This window comes from Mesoplodon mirus (assembly GCF_964341445.2).
Source record: "Mesoplodon mirus genome assembly, chromosome: 1".
NCBI classification, from domain to species: Eukaryota; Metazoa; Chordata; class Mammalia; order Artiodactyla; family Ziphiidae; genus Mesoplodon; species Mesoplodon mirus.
The window spans coordinates 506614-524427 of NC_138976.1; the positions used below are offsets into that span (position 1 = coordinate 506614).

Consider the following 17814-nt stretch of genomic DNA (forward strand, 5'->3'; position numbering starts at 1 on the left):
GCTCCAATCACCATTCCCTATGTGATTTGCTGAGCAAGCAATGTAAACTGAAACCAAACTGCCCACCTACCGTAACATAACGGCATCCATCAAACATGCTAAGTCCCATGAAGTAGCAAATAACATAAAGTTCCTAAAGGGAAGAGCCCAAAATATGGTTCCCATAAGCTAAATTATCTTCAAAGACAAACTCAGTAAAACGTGGTCAAACATACAAAACCGTTTTGTGATATGGCAGTAAGCGGGGGCTCTGGCCCCCATTGCGGCACGGACCACGTGTCAGACCTCCAACAACTAAGCTACCCACAGATGTCCTTTTGGGCGTCAGGGCTGAGGTACATTTACTGCCCTTGCTAACCTGTTATGACTCCAGAACCTTCCCTGGTTATGATCCAGAACCACATACTACATAGTAAGATCTGAGATGGGCAGCCCTTTCCACAGGATAGCTGTGCTTTCAGTGTGGGTGAAAATCTGCTTCTCAAGATGTATAGCAAATGCTTCTGATTTCTGGATGCAGAAAAAGACTTTCCACTCCCTTCTCTTATCAAAAGATCAACAAAAGACAAGAACAGGAAAGAGAAACATGCACTCCACCTAGGAAACATTTCAAACCCCTTCACAAAACATGAATAGGAAGACGGAGGCTGGAGGAAACCTTGATCACTCCACAGAGCAGAGGAAGGGGAAACCTAACAAGGTAGTCACTGCTGAGGATCAGGCTGACTGGCCCCACAGAACCATGGAAAGTCTCTAAAGCCGGAGGTGATGCCTGAAGCTGAAAAGGGATGTGGTGTAAAACTCCAAGTAAGGAATGTTGGACTCTCAGGTCCCCGGGCCCCTCCTGCACACTAGACAAGCACTCTTCTATAGCCACAAGCTACCAGAATGTACCACACTTGGGGAGAGCAGCACGAAGAAAGACAGGAGTAGGCACCTCACTGAAAGCAAGGGAATTAGGCAAAGGCTACCCAGTGAACCCTGGGAAGACCCTCTCCTTCCCCCTGCCCTTTAACCTAGCTCCAACATCCATCCCACAAGGCAGAGACTGAAGGCTCCCTTTCCAAGGAAACCGAACCAGAGAACAGTAACATTTGGAGGAGAGCCACTAAAAAAAAAAAAACATTAGTCATGACCCTCCAGTGAAAGCAACAAGTAAACAAGCCCCCCAATACACTCAGCTTCCCATTTTTAGTACTTTATTCATAAAGATGAATAAACAGCCAAGGATCACCAGACATTGGAAGAAGGGTTTCCAGCACGAATCAAAGAGACCAAAAGATACAACAGCAAAGAGGAATGCACAGGAAACAGAAAAAGTGCAGGAAACAAAATTTAATTTTATTTTTTTAATCTTCTTAATGTTTTAAAAATTTAACTGTAACTTTAAAAATTTAACCGAAATTAAGAGATACGCAAAGATACTGTATACATAAAACAAGAAAAAGAGGCATTAAAAAAGGAACAAAGAACAGTAAAGAACATGAAAATATGAAAGAAGTTAAAAATTCAGTAACAAATTGGAAAATTGTCAAACACACTCCCAAAAAGTAGAACAAAAAGATCAAGCCATGACGAGGAGAAAAGATTTTTAAAAATTAGAATATTAAGTACAGGAAGTCCAACATTCAAATAAAGGAACTGGGGGGCTTCCCTGGTGGCTCAGTCATTAAGAATCCGCCTGCCAATGCAGGGGACACAGGTTCAAGCCCTGGTCCAGGAAGATCCCACATGCTGCAGAGCAACTAAGCCCGTGCGCCACAACTACTGAGCCTGCACTCTAGAGCCCTCAAGCCACAACTACTGAGCCCACGTGCCACAACTACTGAAGCCCGTGCGCCTAAAGCCTGTGCTCTGCAACAAGAGAAGCCACCCCAATGAGAAGCCCGCGCACCGCAACGAAGAGTAGCCCCCGCTCACCTCAATTAGAGAAAGCCCGCGCACAGCAATGAAGACCCAACGCAGCCAAAAAATAAATAAATAAATAAAATAAGTTTATTATAAAACAAAAACAAATAAAGGAATTGGAAAAAGAGAACACAGAGAAAATAGTAGAGAACAAACTATCTCAAATACATAATACAAAAACTCCCTATAAACAAAAGGACATCAATCCCCAGATTTCAGGGCTACTTAGTACCCTGTATGATAAATGAAAAAAGGCTACAGCTAAGGCCTATGAAAATTAGGAAAATCAAGGATGCAAGAATCCTAAAAGTTTGATGTGGGAATAATGCTTACTAAGGATTAAGAATCAAACTGGGGAATTCCCTGGCAGTCCAGTGGTTAGGACTCTGCACTCTCACTGCCGAGGGCCCGGGTTCAATTCCTGGTTGGGGAACTAAAATCCCACAAGCCGTGCGGTGTGGCCAAAAAAAAAAAAAAAATCAAACTGGACTTCAACAGCAACAACAAATACTAGAAGATACTGGATCAATAACTTCAAAATTACTTGCAACCTGGAATGCCAAGCCCAGCCAAACTTATGCTTTAAGTGCGGTGGTAAAATAAAAACATTTTCAGACATGCAAGTTCAAAAAGTCTGCCTCCCAACAAACTACTGGGAAGCTACTGGACACTGAGTTCCACCACCATGAGTGAATGAACACAGAGTGGAGCATTAGAGGCAGGGAGGGGGCCAGAATCTCCAGGATGGGAACGTGCACAGGCCCAGAAAACAAGCATCCCGTCTGGGCTGGGGTGCCTGAGGAGCACTGTGGAACCAGCTGGTGAGCTGATAGGGCTGAGTGGTAAAAACTTAAATTGAGAAACATTTTACAGAATGAAAGGTGCGGGAACATTATTCCGAGGTTCAAGGGGAACCAGGCCAATGAAAAATAAAGCAATTACTAACTCAAGGGAAGTAAAAAAGTCTGCCCAAGAAAAGAAATCCAATTGTGGTTTACCATCCAGCTCAGCACGGCACAAAAATGACCTGAACAGACTGACGAAGATTCTAATATAGATTTAACCACAACTGTGAGTTACCTACATGAGAGACAGAGTATGAGAGAATTGAAATCGTCATCTACCATTAGTGGAAGCCAACAGATAACGCCTAAAATTGGTCAATGAAGGCGTGACAACACAAGCGTGTTATTTAGAAACATGGGGCAAAGGCTAAGAGTGGCTGCGGCCTCTCCTGAAAAGCAGGAGAGGACGGCAGCTTCTTTACTGCCTTTTAGCACTATGTGACTTTCTAAACTCTGTGCATGTGCGTGCATTGTATCAAGAAACACAAAACAAGGTTAAAGAAAGAGACACGTAGTAGCCACCCTGCTAGAAAAGCACAGAATTTGCCTGGGAAGGCCCTCCCGCTGAAAGCTAACCTCTTGCTGGGTCAAAAGCCTTAGGTGACCCTGAACATACATTAAACCCCAGGAGCCCCCACTTACTAATCCACAAAACAGGGGATGCATTTCATTACCTCAGCAGTTCTTTTCAGTGTGAAAAAGTGGTGACCTCTTTCTAGGTCAAGGAAAAGAAGAAAAAGTAAATATACAGTCAGATAAATTTCAAGTGTCCACTTTCTGGTTTAATCATCTGGCAACTGGGAAACCCTGACCCAGGAACCATTTTGCCGATCTGGGGGCAACAGATGACCTCATGCCTACCCACTGTCCAGGAGGCCCCTCACCTAACGTGCACCTCCATAATAGACACTTGGGATCACGAATCTAAGCCCAGAGTTTTCATTAGCTTAAAGTGACCGCCACAGACACAGCTCAACAGTCTCTGGAGGCAGACCACCTGCATCCATCTTCTCCACCACAAGCTCCGTAACCCGGGGCCACACTGTGCCTGTTTTCCTCCTGGGCAAATGGGGATGTAACAGTACCCACCTCAAAAGATCGCTGTCAGGCTTTAAAGAGTGAATTCACGCAGCTAACGCAGCGCTGGACCCAGGCTAGGGCTTAGCAAACAGACGCTGTCATTGCTGCTGGCTCAGTCAAGCCCTCTATTCAAGGCTGCCTGTGGAATCAGAGACATCTGGGGCGATTTGTTCATCAATTATTAATTAAAAACCTACTATGTGCCAGACACCAAACAACTGCTAATCCTGTAACTGGCTAGGCCAAGTCATTCAATCGCTTCCAAGTCTTGCTTCCCGCATCTGCTAAATAGAAGATAACAGTACCTGCTGCACAGAGCAGAGAAAGCTAAAAGAGGAGACTTACCTAAAGGGCTTGCAGCGCCCGGGACCCGGAAGTTGCTCAATAAACGATATCATAATCACTACACATCGTCTCTCCTACAAGTGACTTGGGGTTATCTAATTCACCTTTTCTGTTTTTCTGAGCCTAATACACTCCTTGAGTGTTGAAGGTGCGAATAAACAGTCCTTGCGTTGAATTTAGGAACTTCCCTGCACCTTCCCAGTTTACCTACATCCACAGCCCCCAAAACTGCAAGAGAAAATTAAAGAAATGTTAAAAGATGGTGCACTACCTGGATAAAAAGTATACTACGTCTACACACCAGGTTATTGCAAAAGGGCCTTAACACACACCTTAGCTTTCTGATCTTTAGAAGTCCCCGCAGTTATTACACATGGAGTAATTTCACAGAAAAACTGCTAGATCATCACTTTTTTCCAAACTGGTCCCTCGTGTCAGCCCGGAGAGCGCACTGTTTCTGCACTTCCCCGGGCACACCGCCTCCCGCCTGCTTTTCCCGTCTGCGGGAAGTTAGTGGCCCATCTCACAAGAGTTTGCTTTCTCTGCTGCTACAAGCAAGGGAAAAACTATCCTTGAGGACGAGCAAAGGGGAGGCCAGGAACAGTAACAAAAGCATGGGAACTTTTTACATCCAAAGCCCGCGTGAGCGGTTTGCCTGCAAATCAACCGAAGTCGTGCATTCCTGCTCCTGACAGCCACCGGGGCCGGCAGCATTGTCCGGGGAGAAGCGCGCCGGCCCGGCCAACTTTTCCTTCAAGACCGAGCCATCCTCTTCGGAACAAAGTGAAAGGTCAGCGGGCGCAAGAGCGGCGCCGGGAGCGCACAGCCTCGCCTCGCTCGCGCCGCCAACTTGGCCGGCTCGCCCCACTTTCCCTTTTGTCCTCCGCCCCTTCCGCGGGGCTCCCGGCCGCGGCCCGGGGGCGGGGGGCGGGGGGCGCCGGCGGGGCGGGCGTGCGGGCGGGGCGGGCGGCGGCTCTCCTCGCCCGCGCCCCCGCCTCGCCCGCGCCTCGCCGGCGCCTTCACCTCGCCCGCCAGCCCGCACAAAGCGCGCCCCGCGCAGCGCGGCCCGGACGCCCGGCCACCTCGGCCCGGCCTCGGCCTGAAGCGCGGCGGCGGCGGCGAGGAGGCGCCGGCCAGCCCGCCCCCCGCCCGCTCGCGCCCCCGCCCGCGCGCCCGCCCCGCCCGGCCCGCCGGCCCGCGCCCGCCCCCGCCCCCACGCCCGCGCCCGTGCCCGCGCCCGCCGCCGGCCCGCTCCTCACCTCAGCATCGGCGGCGGCCATGGCCCGGGCCCGCAGCGTGGCCCCGCCCCTCCCGCGCGCCATCGCCCCGCCCGCGCCTCGCGGCCCAGGGCGGGGCGGGGCCGGTCGCGAGCGTCTGCGCCTGCGCCCGCCCCCGCGCCTGCGCGCTGCAGCCCGAGAGCGGCGTCCGCGGCGCGGGCCTGTCCCGGCCGGAACCGGAGTGCGACGGCCGGCCGCGGGGGTGGAGCCGGGCGCAGCGGGCTTCCGGGGTCGGCGCGGCGCCGGGCGTCGTCCTCCCGTAGTCCTCCAGTTAGCACTATATTCTCTCACTCTGCGTAGGCACTGTAGCGGACCGGCCGGGGTGGGAAAGGACCCCTGACCTCTAACCCCGGACACACATCGATTTCGTCTGCCTTCACAGAAGGCGGACTTGGACTTGCGTCCTAGGGCGGTGCCCGGGTGGGGCTTGTTCCCGGTTGGGAGGGGTGCCCCGGTTGCGGCTGCATCCGGTTAGGGAGAATGGCCCAGCTCGGGGGTGGGGGTGCTTCGGTTATGAGGTGTGCCTGACGGGGGGCGATGTCCTGACCGAGAAAGCTGCCCTGAGGCGGGAGGGGGGATGTCCCTTTGGGGAGGGTTGCCTGCGTTGGCGGTGCTCCAGTTGGGGGAGGTGCCCCAGTTAGAGTGACTGCCCCAACGCTGGGGTGCTCGGCTGGGAGTATGTCCGGACTGTCGGGGAGGATGCCCTGATTAGGGAAGGTGCCCCGCTAGGAGGCTGTGCCCTGGCTGGGGACAGTGTCCTGGTTGGGAAGTGTGGGTGGGGTGGGGAATGTCCAAGGCGGAGGATTGTCCCTGTTGGGGGGGGGGGGCGCTCTGGTTAGGGAAGATGCCAGGCTTGCCGGGGGTGGGGTGCTCCAGTTAGGAGGTGGCCCCAGTTGGGCAGCCTCTCGGGTCACCCCAACCTCCTTCCTGCAAGCCCCCCAGTTATGCACAGGGCGAGACCTTTCCTGCATATCAAGCAGCCTTCACTGAACAGCACCACGTAGACTGGCTTAGGCCACCCACTCCCCATAGCCAGACGTGTTTCTGCCATCCCCTGGGAGTTGAGAAAAGCAGCATAGACTGAAATTGGGGTTCTCTGGCCAGTCTTCGCAACAGGAACTGGGGAGGCCCTGAGTCAAAGGGTAGTGTGGGCCTCGCTCCCGTGAGGGTTCAATCTCGTGGAAATGAGACTCCAGGAAAATTCCACTAAGTGCACTGACGGTGCCCTCAGCTGCAGAGGAGGCAGTGGACGATCCTAAGTACCAAGGAAGCCTTCCCAGGTTTGGGGGGACAGCCTGAGTCAGCTCCTGACAGGCCGGGAACCCCAAGCTCTGCCTGGAGCCTCAGGACGGGAGGCTCAGGAGCGGTCCTTCTCCACAGCCTGCACAGCTCCACCAGCTTTCACCCGCACCTACTTCTCTGGCACCAGCCTTTCTCCCTCCACTCTTGCCTTGGGCCCTAGTCTGCCCCTGCTCTGAAACACTTTTATCTCAGGTATCTGTGTGGCTCACTCCTTGACAATCCTTGGCTCTTAAATACCACCCCTTCAGGGAAATGTCCCCTTGCCCCTATTTAAAAACAATACTGCACCCCAAAACTCCCTTGCTTTCTTTTACTCCATAGCATTCCGTTGCCATGTTGCCTGTCTGCACCACTAGAATGTAAGTCCAAAAGGTAAGGGATTTTTGTTTTGTATGCCCTAGTACCTAGAACAATGTTTGGCATGCAGGAGACAAAATATTTGTTGAAGGAATAGATGAGTTAAGATGTGAAAAAAAGTCCTTCATTAGGCAAAGACCGACTGTAAATGAATGTGTCAGAAGTAGGCGATGTTCGATTCTGCACCATCAGCCCGACCCACCCTATGCTGGTATCATCGCCGACCAATGATGTTAGGTGCTCTTCTCGGCACATGATGTGTTACGTGTTGACTCAGTGACCATCAGGTCAGTCCTGGGAGGTGGACGTCGTTTTCATCCACATTCTGTAAGTAAGCAAACCAAAGCAGGGGAGTGCCTTCAAGGCCACACACTGTCGGGAGGCAGAGATGGGATTTGAAACAGGCAGAGTCTCAACTATGAGGCTACAGCTTCCAGTAGATGTTTCACAGGTTAGCCTGCTTGTGGCATGCTTTGTGTTTTTGTCCAATATTCATCCTCTCCTTGTCCCACAAACAATAAAGTTTTAGGGTACATGACTGCCTGTACAGTTCCAACTGTAAAGGGTGGCTAGTGGGATGTGTGCAAAAGTGATACAATTTACTTCTCAGCCTGTCCCCAAAAAAGTTGGAGGTTCAAGACCAGTAAGCTGGGTGATGGTGAAAATTGCAACAGCCATCCTCGACCCAGGGGTGGAAACCTCGACTTGGCTTGAGAATTACCGCTATGCCACCTGTGGACTGTTAAATGTACAAGAAATAAACTTCTATCATGTGGGACAGGGCGCTCGACCCGTCTCCTCATAGTCCTATGAGCTTATTATAGATTAAGGTAACTGACACACGTAGCCAGGGTCCCCCCTTCACCATACGGCAGAGCTGGAATTTGAACCCAAAGTCTTATCTTAACGCCTCCTCCGAGGTTTCCCAAAGCACGCCAGGATCCCGGCCCCGCAAGGCGTTTAAGGGCCCTCTGGAACGTCTGCAGAATGCCTCTTCGGGAAACGCTGCTCTCCCGTACCCTGACATTTTATTTGCTCCCGGGTTCCTTGTGTCCTAGACAACAGTCCTTTGAATTATAGACCTCGGGAGCGGGCTTGTGTGTTCGCACTTGGATGGGAATCGAGAAGCAGCATCCCTCAGAGCCAGACGTGGCAGTGGTGACGACAGGGGTAGGAGACTTGAGGCCAAGGGTAAAGGACTTGGGGAAGCCTGCTCCCTCACCCCGACCGGATTATCGTCTGGCACACGAAGTCTAAACTGCGTTGCCTGGAGTGGTGGGTGCCAGACAGCTAGCCCAAGGCGTGTGCTAACGAAATGGAACAGCGGTGGTCTTCTCCCCGTCACAAGGCCACTTAAGTTGATGCTGAGGCTCCAGGCACGCAAGCCCGCCTCCGAAGGCAAATTCTGAAGCAGAACCGGGAGGCCAAGCGCCTGCCCCGGCCCTGATTAACCGCCACGGGCGGTTCCCAAAGCTGGTTCTGCTCCCTGCCCGGATCGCTCCCCCACCCACCTTCCGGCCCAAGACGCCCGGAAGGAGAAGGGACCCAGAGCGGAAGGGGGGGCGGGGAAAACGACGGCAAGGGGCGGGGCCTAGGAGAGGGGCGTGTCCCGCGGGGAGGAGAGGGACCGATGAGGGGCGTGCCCCGCAGGGAGAGGCGGGGCTGAAAGGGGCGTGCTCCGCAGGGGGCGCGTCCTGCATGGATGGGCTAGGCTAAGACGGGGGTGTCCACGGGGAGAGGAGGGGGCGTGCCCTATAGGGAGGGGAGGGGCTGAGAAGCCCGGGGGCTTGGGCACACCCACAACAGCCACTACCCGAACACGCACACACACCCGGCAGAGGAGGGCGCCCCACAGGCCACTGTGCCCAGCCCTACAAATGAAGCTTTTTATTTACACCAAGTCTCTCTAGGCCCCAACCCCCGGGCAGAGGCCGACTACAGGGGGGCTGCGGAGGCTGGTCGGGGCAGAGGCTGGTCCGGAGGCAGAGGCCGCAGGGAACGGCGGGCAGCGGCGGGTCCTGAGTGGGCCGGGCTAGGCCGGGAGCGAAGGCACGAGGCCCTGGGAGCCTAGTCCCAGGGCGTAGGTCCGCCCGTCCAGAGAAGGCGACATGGGGTCAGCTCCCTGGGGTCAGGCCAGGGTCCACACCGCCACAGCTCTGCTCATAGGATGGCGGGGCCTCTGCAGGGAGAGAGCCAGGTCTGCATGGGGCCCGTGGCTCCCCCTCCCTGCCAGGCCCCAGGCCCCCACTCACCATAGGGGTAGCCCCACGAGCTATACTCAGGGGGGAGGATCAAGGTACTGGTCGTGGGCACCGGCCCTCCAGAACCCTCTGCAAAGTAGGGCACGGTGGCACCTGTGGAGATGCACAAGGGAGGGGGCAATGGGTGGGGGGCAGGGCTACCATCCTGAGGATGGGGTTCAGGGGCGCCAGGCACAGAGCCGAGGGCTGCAGGCGGCTGCTGCTGCTGTGAGTGGCTCTTGGTGGAGAGGGAGACAGGGTCCGAGAAGAAGTGGGGGCCACCAGCCACAGCCTCCGCCTCCTCCTGGGGTGGCGCTGAGGGCACCACCAGGCCTTGGCCTGGCTGGGGGCCCAGTGGGACATGGTTCACAGCGATGTTGCCGATGAAGACCGGGAGGGTCACGATGGCTTCCGGCGTCTTCAGGGAGACCTGGGGAGGGTATGCGAGTGAGGAGCCAGGCCACCGGCCCCTCCTCCCACCCCACCCCTGTATCCCTGCCACCTGCAGGTAGTAGTCCACGTGGATGAGGCTGCAGCCCGGCAGGGCAGACTGGGGCAGGGCGGGCACCAGGATCTGCTCCTGCCACTGAGCCCGCCTCCAGGCCTTGACGCCGGCACCCTCCACCTCGGCGATGGTCCGCACGTCATAAATCCAGCGCTTGGCCTTGTAGGACACTTTCTGGGGAAGGGCCAGCCTGTGAGCCTGGGCAGGCCAGCCACCTACCCCTCCTCTGCCCCATGGGGACAGGGCCCAGCAGGCGAGGGGACTCTGACCTGCAGCAGACTGGCCACCACAGGGCTGGTGTCCTTGCCTGACTGGTTCTCAATGTCAGCCTGCAGCCGCAGCACCTGCCCCACCACGTAGCCTCGGAGGTCGGTGCTGGCGGTGAGGACTACGCTGCCTGTCTTCACCAGCTTGTAGGAGAACTTCTTGGTGGTGGAGGCCACATTGGGTTGCTTGGGAGGAGAACAGGGAGGCGGGTTGGCAAGTGTGGGCAGGCGGGATCCTCGGGGTCAGCTCAGGACAGAGAGGCCGCTGCTCTTCCAGGCCCTGGCCGCCTCACCTGTGCTGGGGACGGCGTCAGGCAAGGGTGGGCCCACCCAGGAGGCCACTGCCCCAGGCTCACCTCGATGTCTGGGATGCTATTCAGGTTCAGGGGGCTCAAGATGTAGAACACGCGGCTGCACTGGTGATCCTTAGAAAAACGTGGTGTGTCGATGGTGGCCCGTACCTGGTGCACAATCTTCCCAAAAGGGCCCTCAAAGGACGTGGGAGCTGTGGCTGGAGAGAGAGCAGGGACTGGTACCCGGCTGCCCCCCACCCCACCTCCCACCCACCCTCGCCAACAGGCTGGGCTCTCACCAGGAAGCAGGAACTGGAAGGGGAAGCTGTGCTCTCCAGCAGGCAGGCTCCCTGCAGAGACAGAAGGGAGGTAGGGGAGAGGGGACAAGGTGGCCTCACAGGGCCCAGGACAGAAGCAGGCCCTGCAGCCAACCAGCTCACACTGCATCTGGCTGCTGGGCTCCCAGCCTCTGTCTCCAGCACCTCAGCAGCACAGGGCTGTGGCCTGGGCAAAGGATGGGGGATGAGAGCTTGGCTTGAACAGGAGAGGGGGCAGGGCTGTTCCGGGGGCCGGAGCCCATCCAAATCCAGGAGAAGCTGGCCCTCTTCAGCCACCCAGCCCCCATCAGGCGATGCCCTGTGCCTGCCAGGGAGAGAAATCCAGCAAGGTGCACAGTCCTGGGAGAGGGTGGGCTAGCACGGGGATGCCAGAGGCGGATGTGGAAGTCAGGTGGACAGACCCCACTCTCAGTGGGGTGAGGTGAGGGAAGGGTTCCCAGACTCACCCTTGTCGGCCAGGGACAGAGCGCTGTTGAAGTAGCCCTCCTCCACCACCCACGCTGTGTCATTGGCCTTGCTGGAGACCTTGCAGGACCCTGTGCAGGTCACCCGGATAGCTGCAGGGGGGGGACAGCATGAGCCCCAACCAGGCTGGCCTGGGCCCCTCCCTAGCCCCAGCACAGGGATTCAGGCAGGACTGGCAGCACCCAGGACCACCCAGCTAGGCCCTGGGAAGGCCAGCACATGGCCTGCTACCCTCCAGAGGACACCTCCTGTCCGTGCCACATCTTCAGCTGCTCTCAGCGAGCCAGGGTGGCAAGGCACAGAGTTCCACCTGTCGTGCCGTCCAGAACATGAAGGCCCTGACGGTCACCCAGATGACCCCTGGGCAACCCCCCAGCCCCAGCCCCCGCCCAACCAGACCTGTGAAAACCCAGCTTCCTACAGGGGATGCTTGGGAAACCCTAGGTGAACAGAGGCCTTTGGGGCAGCTGACCTCCGACCCCACCCTCCTGCTGCCTCTCAGGCACGTCCGTTAGGCTGGGAGGCACCCCTTCAGGCTCCAGGAAGCTACCTATTAGCCCTCATGCTGCAGGAATGTGGTCAGACCCGCCTGAGCAGATAAGGAACCCAACAGTCTGGCACACCAGAGGGTGGGGACACCTTGGCTTCCTGGGCCAGTACTGCCCAGGAGCGCTGATTTCTGCATCGAGATGGCTTGGTCCTCCCCCCCACTCCCCAGGGGAAGCACGCACACCAGGAACCAGGCAGCAGGGTTGCTGCCGCCTTCCGTCCTGTGATCAGGAACTCAAATTCCTCCGTCCAGAGCCCACTGCGGTCAGAAGGCCATGGCCGGTCACCAGAGGGGACACCACGGCTGGAGACCCAAACAGGGCAGGGGGTGGGAGCTCAGTGACAGGTAGCCTTGTGGCTCCCTCCATTCCTTCCTCTCCCCGCAGGGCTGAGTCAAGGCCAAAGACTTTAGCCTGCCTGCCCAGCTGCCCGTCCTCCCCTGACCTGATGGATCAGTGAAGGGAAGGTAACTCGGAATCTGACACCCTCCTGACAGAGCCATCAGGCAGGAAGAATGCAGTGTCTCAAGTGCCCAGGGCCGGGGGCAGCCACACCAGGTCTGTCTGTGGTCTCCCCTGGCAGGCCCCACCTTGCTGATGCAGGCCTCCTGTTGGTCCCACAGTGCACTGGGCTGCCCTCCACAAACCCGTGACTCGGCCTCCGCCCCATCGGCACTGCCAGTGACCGGCCCTCAGCCCCCGGGCCAGCCCAGCCTCACCACCCGGACCTCGGCCCTAATTTCTAATCCACACCCCACCCGTCACCCCCTTCTAGGGCCAGACCTGGAACTGTTCCCACCCTGGAGGTCTGGGACTCCAGCAGCGGTCCTACAGACTAACACATCCCAAGAGACGCACAGCGCGGGACGAGCAGAGAAGGGGAAGCCTGACTGTAAAGCAGCTCGAAGACGCCCCGGTGGATTGCAGGTATCACACCGCTGCAAACCTTCCTCGTGGAGAGGGTGCGCCCCCCCTTGGATCCGGCTGCCCTGGGAACGCTGGGGACAACGGAGTGTGCTGGGAGGGGTGCAACGGTCCCCAGACTGGCCCAGTGACAGCTGAGCACTGTGAAGTGACCCCAGTGGATGGGACACGGAGCTGAAGAATCACCCTGCCAAGCTCTGCCCAAAATCCTAACCCACGACAGCACACGTTATAATAAAATGGTTGCTTTAAACAACTTAGTTTAGGCGTGATTTGTTTACTTAGAGGTGACTTTCACACAGCAGCAGATAACGGAATAGCTGTCTAACCTCACTAGAATCCACGGAAACTCATAGGACTTACCATTTAACCCCTCAGATTGGCAAATATTAAACATTCTGATACGTGTTGTAGAGAAGGTAGAAAAACAGACACTTGCTTACAGCAATCAACCTGTCGGCTGATACGACGGAGGCCCTGGAGAAGCAGCAGACAGATCTGCTGTAATCTTACACACGCGTTCCAGGGGTCCGGCAGATACCCTTAGAATCTCACCCTCTTCACCCTCTTCACCACTGCTCCTAACAGCAAACAATCTAGGCATAGCCTACGCGTCCAAAAGCAGGGCGGCTGAAACAGGCACACACTCAGCCAGGACCCGGCCACACAATTAAGGTGAACAAGCCAGGGTGGCACCTGGCCCCAGAAAAACAAACCGGCCCTTGGTTATCCCAGGCAGGCTCGAACTCTGTGAATTCCCAACGACTGTGCCAGGGCCCCCTCTGCACACATTCTGTGAGGCCCCTTCGGGGACCCTGCCTGGATGAGCAGCCTCCAATCACCGACTGGAAACAAACTCCCATTCTTGTCCAATCTCTCCTCCGCAGGGGAATAATGGAGGCGCAGGGGGAACTGGAGGTTTGGGGCTGCTCCGGTTCTCTAAGGAGAATCATCATGTGGATCCTGTGCCAGAGTGGCTTCTGGAACTTTCCTCTTGAACCAGCACTCTCACCTGTCCAGCAGCCCTCCTCCTATGTACCACCTGCGGTCTGAACATGAACACTTCTGCTTGCTCCCCCTCTGGTCCCAAAGGTCTGTCCCAGCCTCCATCAGCTCCCTCAAACCCGGGGCAGCCCAGTCTCTGCCACATCCTTTCACTGCAGCTCTGGCCTGCAAGCCACTTCCCTCTGTCCTGTTTCCAAATCTGTAACACGAGAGGAATGACAACGCCCACCTCCCCGGGTTGCTATGAAGACTGATGGACTGGTCCTTGGGAAATGGGATGGCATCTGGCCCGTGGTGAGAGCCCAGGGAGCCGGCAGAGCTGGGCGCTGGCTGCTACTGTTGTCCGGGCATCAACCTCCCTCGTCGCCCACCTCGAGAGCAGAGCACAGGGCAGCCCCGCCTGACCCCCAGCCCCCGGCTGGGCTGGACCCAGTCTCCAGCTCCTTCTCCAGCTTTAGTCCACATCAGCTCCCAAGGCAGCCGGCGTCCCCAAGGCTGAGTGCAGACCATCACGGACACTCCTCAGTCAAGTGTTTAGAGGCCTGCTGCCCCCCACCCTCCATGTCCTACTGGGGGCCCCCCTATTGCATCAGTGGCTGGTAACAGGAGCTCAACAAGTGTCTTTTGAGGGAAAGGAAAAACAAGAACCATGGTCTTTCCTCTCTCCCACCCCGGCAGGGCCAGAGGCCTACAGAGGCCCCAGCACCAGCATCCCCCCTACCCCTGGGGTCAGCCTGAAAATAATACCCTCTCTGGCACGAGGCCAGTCGTTGCTGGACTCTCCAGCCTGTGACCTGACTTGCCCCCCCCCCCTCAGGGCTCTTACAGTCAGGGACTCCCTGAGGAAGAGGGCCTTACAGCCTCCTGGTGCCCAGCTGTCCATTTACCCACATCCTACCCACCACGTGGAGGCTGCGGGGCTCTAACCAGCCCAGGTTAGTCACACACAGCTCAGGCCACCCCTTCACTGTGGTCAACAACAGCCTGTTCGCCCTGGGCACCCAGCTACAGGGGGTGACAGGGCAGCGAGCCAGGAGGAGAGCTCTGCGTGAGGTCTCTGTGGTGTCCGGCTGTCCTCCAGCCACGGCCCACCCCTCCTTCCTGTGCCCTGCCAGCTGCACTCACCTCTCACTTGTGCCCCAGAGCAGAGCTGCACTGTCCCCCCGGTGCCCCTGCCACAAGCACACCTACCCCCACCCAACCCCAGACTCCAACTGGGGAGACAGGAAAGAGGCGACACGTTACGGAGGTGGGCAGTGTCACCGGTCCGGGACGGAGGAGGCAGCTGCCCAGAGAGGACGGTGGCTCTGCATCCTCAGCGGGCACCCCAAGCGCGGAACGGTCAACCACACGGGGGCCTGGAAGGTCAAGGCCCAGAGGGAAGCCCGGCAGCTGTGGTTCTGGCCAAGCACCCCAAGGTAGAGAAGCGCCCCAGGACGGACACACCACACAACCTCACACTCAGAGCCGGGGTCAGGAGAGAGACCCCGCCCGGGCTGCGGTTCGCCCACGGCCCAGAGGGACCAGGTGTGATGTCCCCCGCAGGGCCCGGTTCACACCTCAGGCAGCAGACGAGGCCAGCGCCGGCAGGGAGCCCTAGCTAGGAGCGCCGCAGCAACCGGATCCCCGGTCTCAAAGTCCCAGATGTCTGCGCCAGCAGAGGGACCGGCCAGGAGGGCTCAGGTTCGGCTCCCAGATGCCCGCTACAGCGGGGGCCTACGGCACGCAAGGATTAGCAAGATCCTCCCAGCCCTTAGGGACTAGCCTCGGGCTGGGTGTAAGCAGTGCCCTGCAGCCCCCCCGGGGACCCGCACACTCGGCGGGGCTGCCTGGGTGTATGGGAGAGAAAGCCCAGCGCGGGCTGGGCTCCAGGTGAGGGCCCAGCAGCTGCGGGGCGCAGCGGACCGGAGACCCGACAGGGAAGGTCAGAAGCGTCGCGGGTCCAGGTCAGAGTGGCCTTCGGCGAAGTAGACAGGCTCGAAGACCGCGCCCCGAGTCTGGACGGCCCTTGGCGGAGAGGACAGGAAAGGCAGATGCGGAAGGACTGGGCCACCCGGGCCTCCCTGCTCCGCCCCGACCGCCGCCGGCCTCCCACCCCCGCGGTCCGCCGCCCGGCCGGCCGCCCCGCGGCGCTCCCCGCAGCCGGACGCGCGCCCCCGGCCTCGCGGGTCCCGGGCCCAGCGGCCACGCGCCGCTTAGGAGCCACGCCCGGCACGCCGCAGGTGCGGCCCTTCCCGGACCCCGCGCCCACCTCGGAAGGGCAGCGGCGCCGCCAGGCGCACGCGCACGGCCCCCGCCAGCGGCTCCCCCGGGCTGTAGACGACGCGGCCGTGGCTCAGGCGGACCTCGAAGAGCTGCACCCGTCCCATGCCGCGGCCCTGCGGGGCGGCCGCGCGCTGCCGCCCCCGCCGCTGCCGCTGCCGCTGTCGCCGCGCGCCCAGCCCCGCCCTCGCTGCCCCGCCCCGGCCTCCCGCCCGCCCCCGCCCCGCCCCCGCTCCCGCCTCGCCCGGCCCCCTGCTCCCCCCGCCCCCTCCCTCTCCCCTCTTGTCCCCACCCGTCCCCGCCCCCCTCGGCCCCCCAGCTCCCCCACGCTGGCTCCTGCCCGCCCCCCCCAGCCCCGCCTCGGTCCGTCCCCCCAACCCGCCCTTCCCCGCCCCTTCCCGGCCCGTAGGGTGGAGCTCGGGCGCAGCCCGCGGGAACCCGGCGCACCTGCGCCCCCTGCTGCCTCACCTGTGGAGGGGGCGGGCCGGGCCGACGCCCCCTCTCAGGCTCCGCCCCGGGGTCTCCACCGTGCCGCGTCTCTACACTGAGGGAAGTCTCCAGGCTGGGCTTGTGTCGGGGCGGGGAGCGCTTGGCCTGCAGCAGCGGGAGGGAGAGGTGAGGGGCGGGGCTCGATACCCAGGGGCGGATTCGAGGGCAAATCCGAGAGCCTAGGAGAGGAAAAGCCGTGCTTGGCTTAGAGAAGGTGCTGGGCGCCTACTGGCAAGTTAAACATGGGGTTGCTTGAAGGAGGGCGTCAAGGTGAGGCCAGGTTTTTGTCCAGAACAGCTGGGCGAATGGGGTGGCATTTTTTTGATGGAGACGATCGGCCTAGATACAAGTTGTTTGGGGGGTGGGGAAGGGGAGAAATCGTGACCGGCAGAGTCAGAGGTGCCTGTTAGGCACCCAAGTGAACTGGCACTTCTAGGCATGAGTCTGCGGGAGACAGAGGACGAACGATTTGTGAGACCCTTGTTTGTAAATGTAACTCTATTCAGGACACTGATGACGTCAGAAGTGGGGGTGAAAGCCACAGAGACCTCGTCTAGCCCTCCAGCAAAAGGAGAGGGCCTTACAGGCTGAGGGGTCCACTGGGCCAGGCTGAGGAAAGGGAGCAGCCAGGAAGGCCCTGAGGGCCAGGGCTATGCAGCAGGCGCCAGGTCCACCTGGTTCACCGGGGATTCTGATGCTTCAGGAGGGAGGGTCTGACTGGCCAGCTTGACACTTTCCTGTCAGGACTGTGCAAACTCCCTGAACAAGGAGTTTGGGGTGCCCATGGGATGGGGGAGGATGGTGGGCAGCCCCCAAAAAACAAGTGTCCATGGCAGAAATCAAAAAGGAAGTGTTTGAGGACGCAGGGAGAGACGCTGTGTTGGCTGCTGCTGAGATGGAGGAGATGGGGGCAGAAAATGGGTGACCTTGCCCCAGGTCACACCTGTTTCCCACAATCGCACCCTATAGGGCTCTGCACATCCTTTCCTCTGACCCCCTCTCCCCTCTAGAAGCTGTGCTGGTGTGCCCTCATGTCCACCATCATCACCACCCTGACTTCGCTCTTCTCTAAACATTCCTTTCCTGATGCTCTCATGCAGCCCGGGCTTCCCCTGGAGGCTCTAAAGTGCAAATGTTTATTTTCGTACAACCCCTGTACCTCTGGGCCTGCAGGTAGGGTGGATGCTCTCCTGACTCCTTATGACCACTTCCAGACCATTTTCCCCTTTGCCCTAATAGCTGCCAGCCTTAACTCTCATTTTCTCAGAATAATAATTCATTCTCCCCTCCACTCCTGCTGTTACCGTCAAAGCCGAGGCCCGCCCCCCTTATTCTTTGGGGATTTCAGCTCCTGACTCACTCACT

The 17814-nt window shown here is 58.4% G+C and overlaps 2 protein-coding genes across 7 annotated transcripts in view; both read right to left on the reverse strand.

The window, feature by feature from the left end:
* EHMT1 (euchromatic histone lysine methyltransferase 1) overlaps positions 1 to 5520 on the reverse strand; it is a 145654-nt gene extending 140134 nt beyond the window's left edge. For 3 of the 5 annotated variants that reach the window (XM_082638810.1, XM_082638809.1, XM_082638807.1), the window contains exon 1: positions 5438 to 5520. In XM_082638810.1, coding sequence (XP_082494936.1) covers positions 5438 to 5500 — 63 coding nt within the window. In that variant the 5' untranslated portion in view covers positions 5501 to 5520. The remainder of the gene's footprint in view (positions 1 to 5437) is intronic. The other 2 variants (XM_082638812.1, XM_082638808.1) reach the window with 1 other exon arrangement.
* A 3466-nt stretch (positions 5521 to 8986) lies between these two features.
* On the reverse strand, positions 8987 to 16118 carry ARRDC1 (arrestin domain containing 1). 2 transcript variants are annotated; one of them, XM_082639325.1, is made up of 8 exons: positions 15950 to 16118; positions 11203 to 11313; positions 10718 to 10768; positions 10482 to 10636; positions 10129 to 10311; positions 9857 to 10033; positions 9367 to 9784; positions 8987 to 9293 (listed from the first exon to the last, which is right to left on the reverse strand). In XM_082639325.1, exons 1-8 carry the CDS (start codon positions 16065 to 16067, stop codon positions 9229 to 9231), a joined length of 1278 nt encoding a protein of 425 aa, XP_082495451.1. In that variant the 5' UTR covers positions 16068 to 16118; the 3' UTR covers positions 8987 to 9228. The 2 variants fall into 2 exon arrangements, with proteins under 2 accessions (XP_082495451.1, XP_082495450.1); XM_082639324.1 differs by having other exon boundaries at positions 8987 to 9784.
* Between the last annotated feature and the right edge of the window lie 1696 nt (positions 16119 to 17814).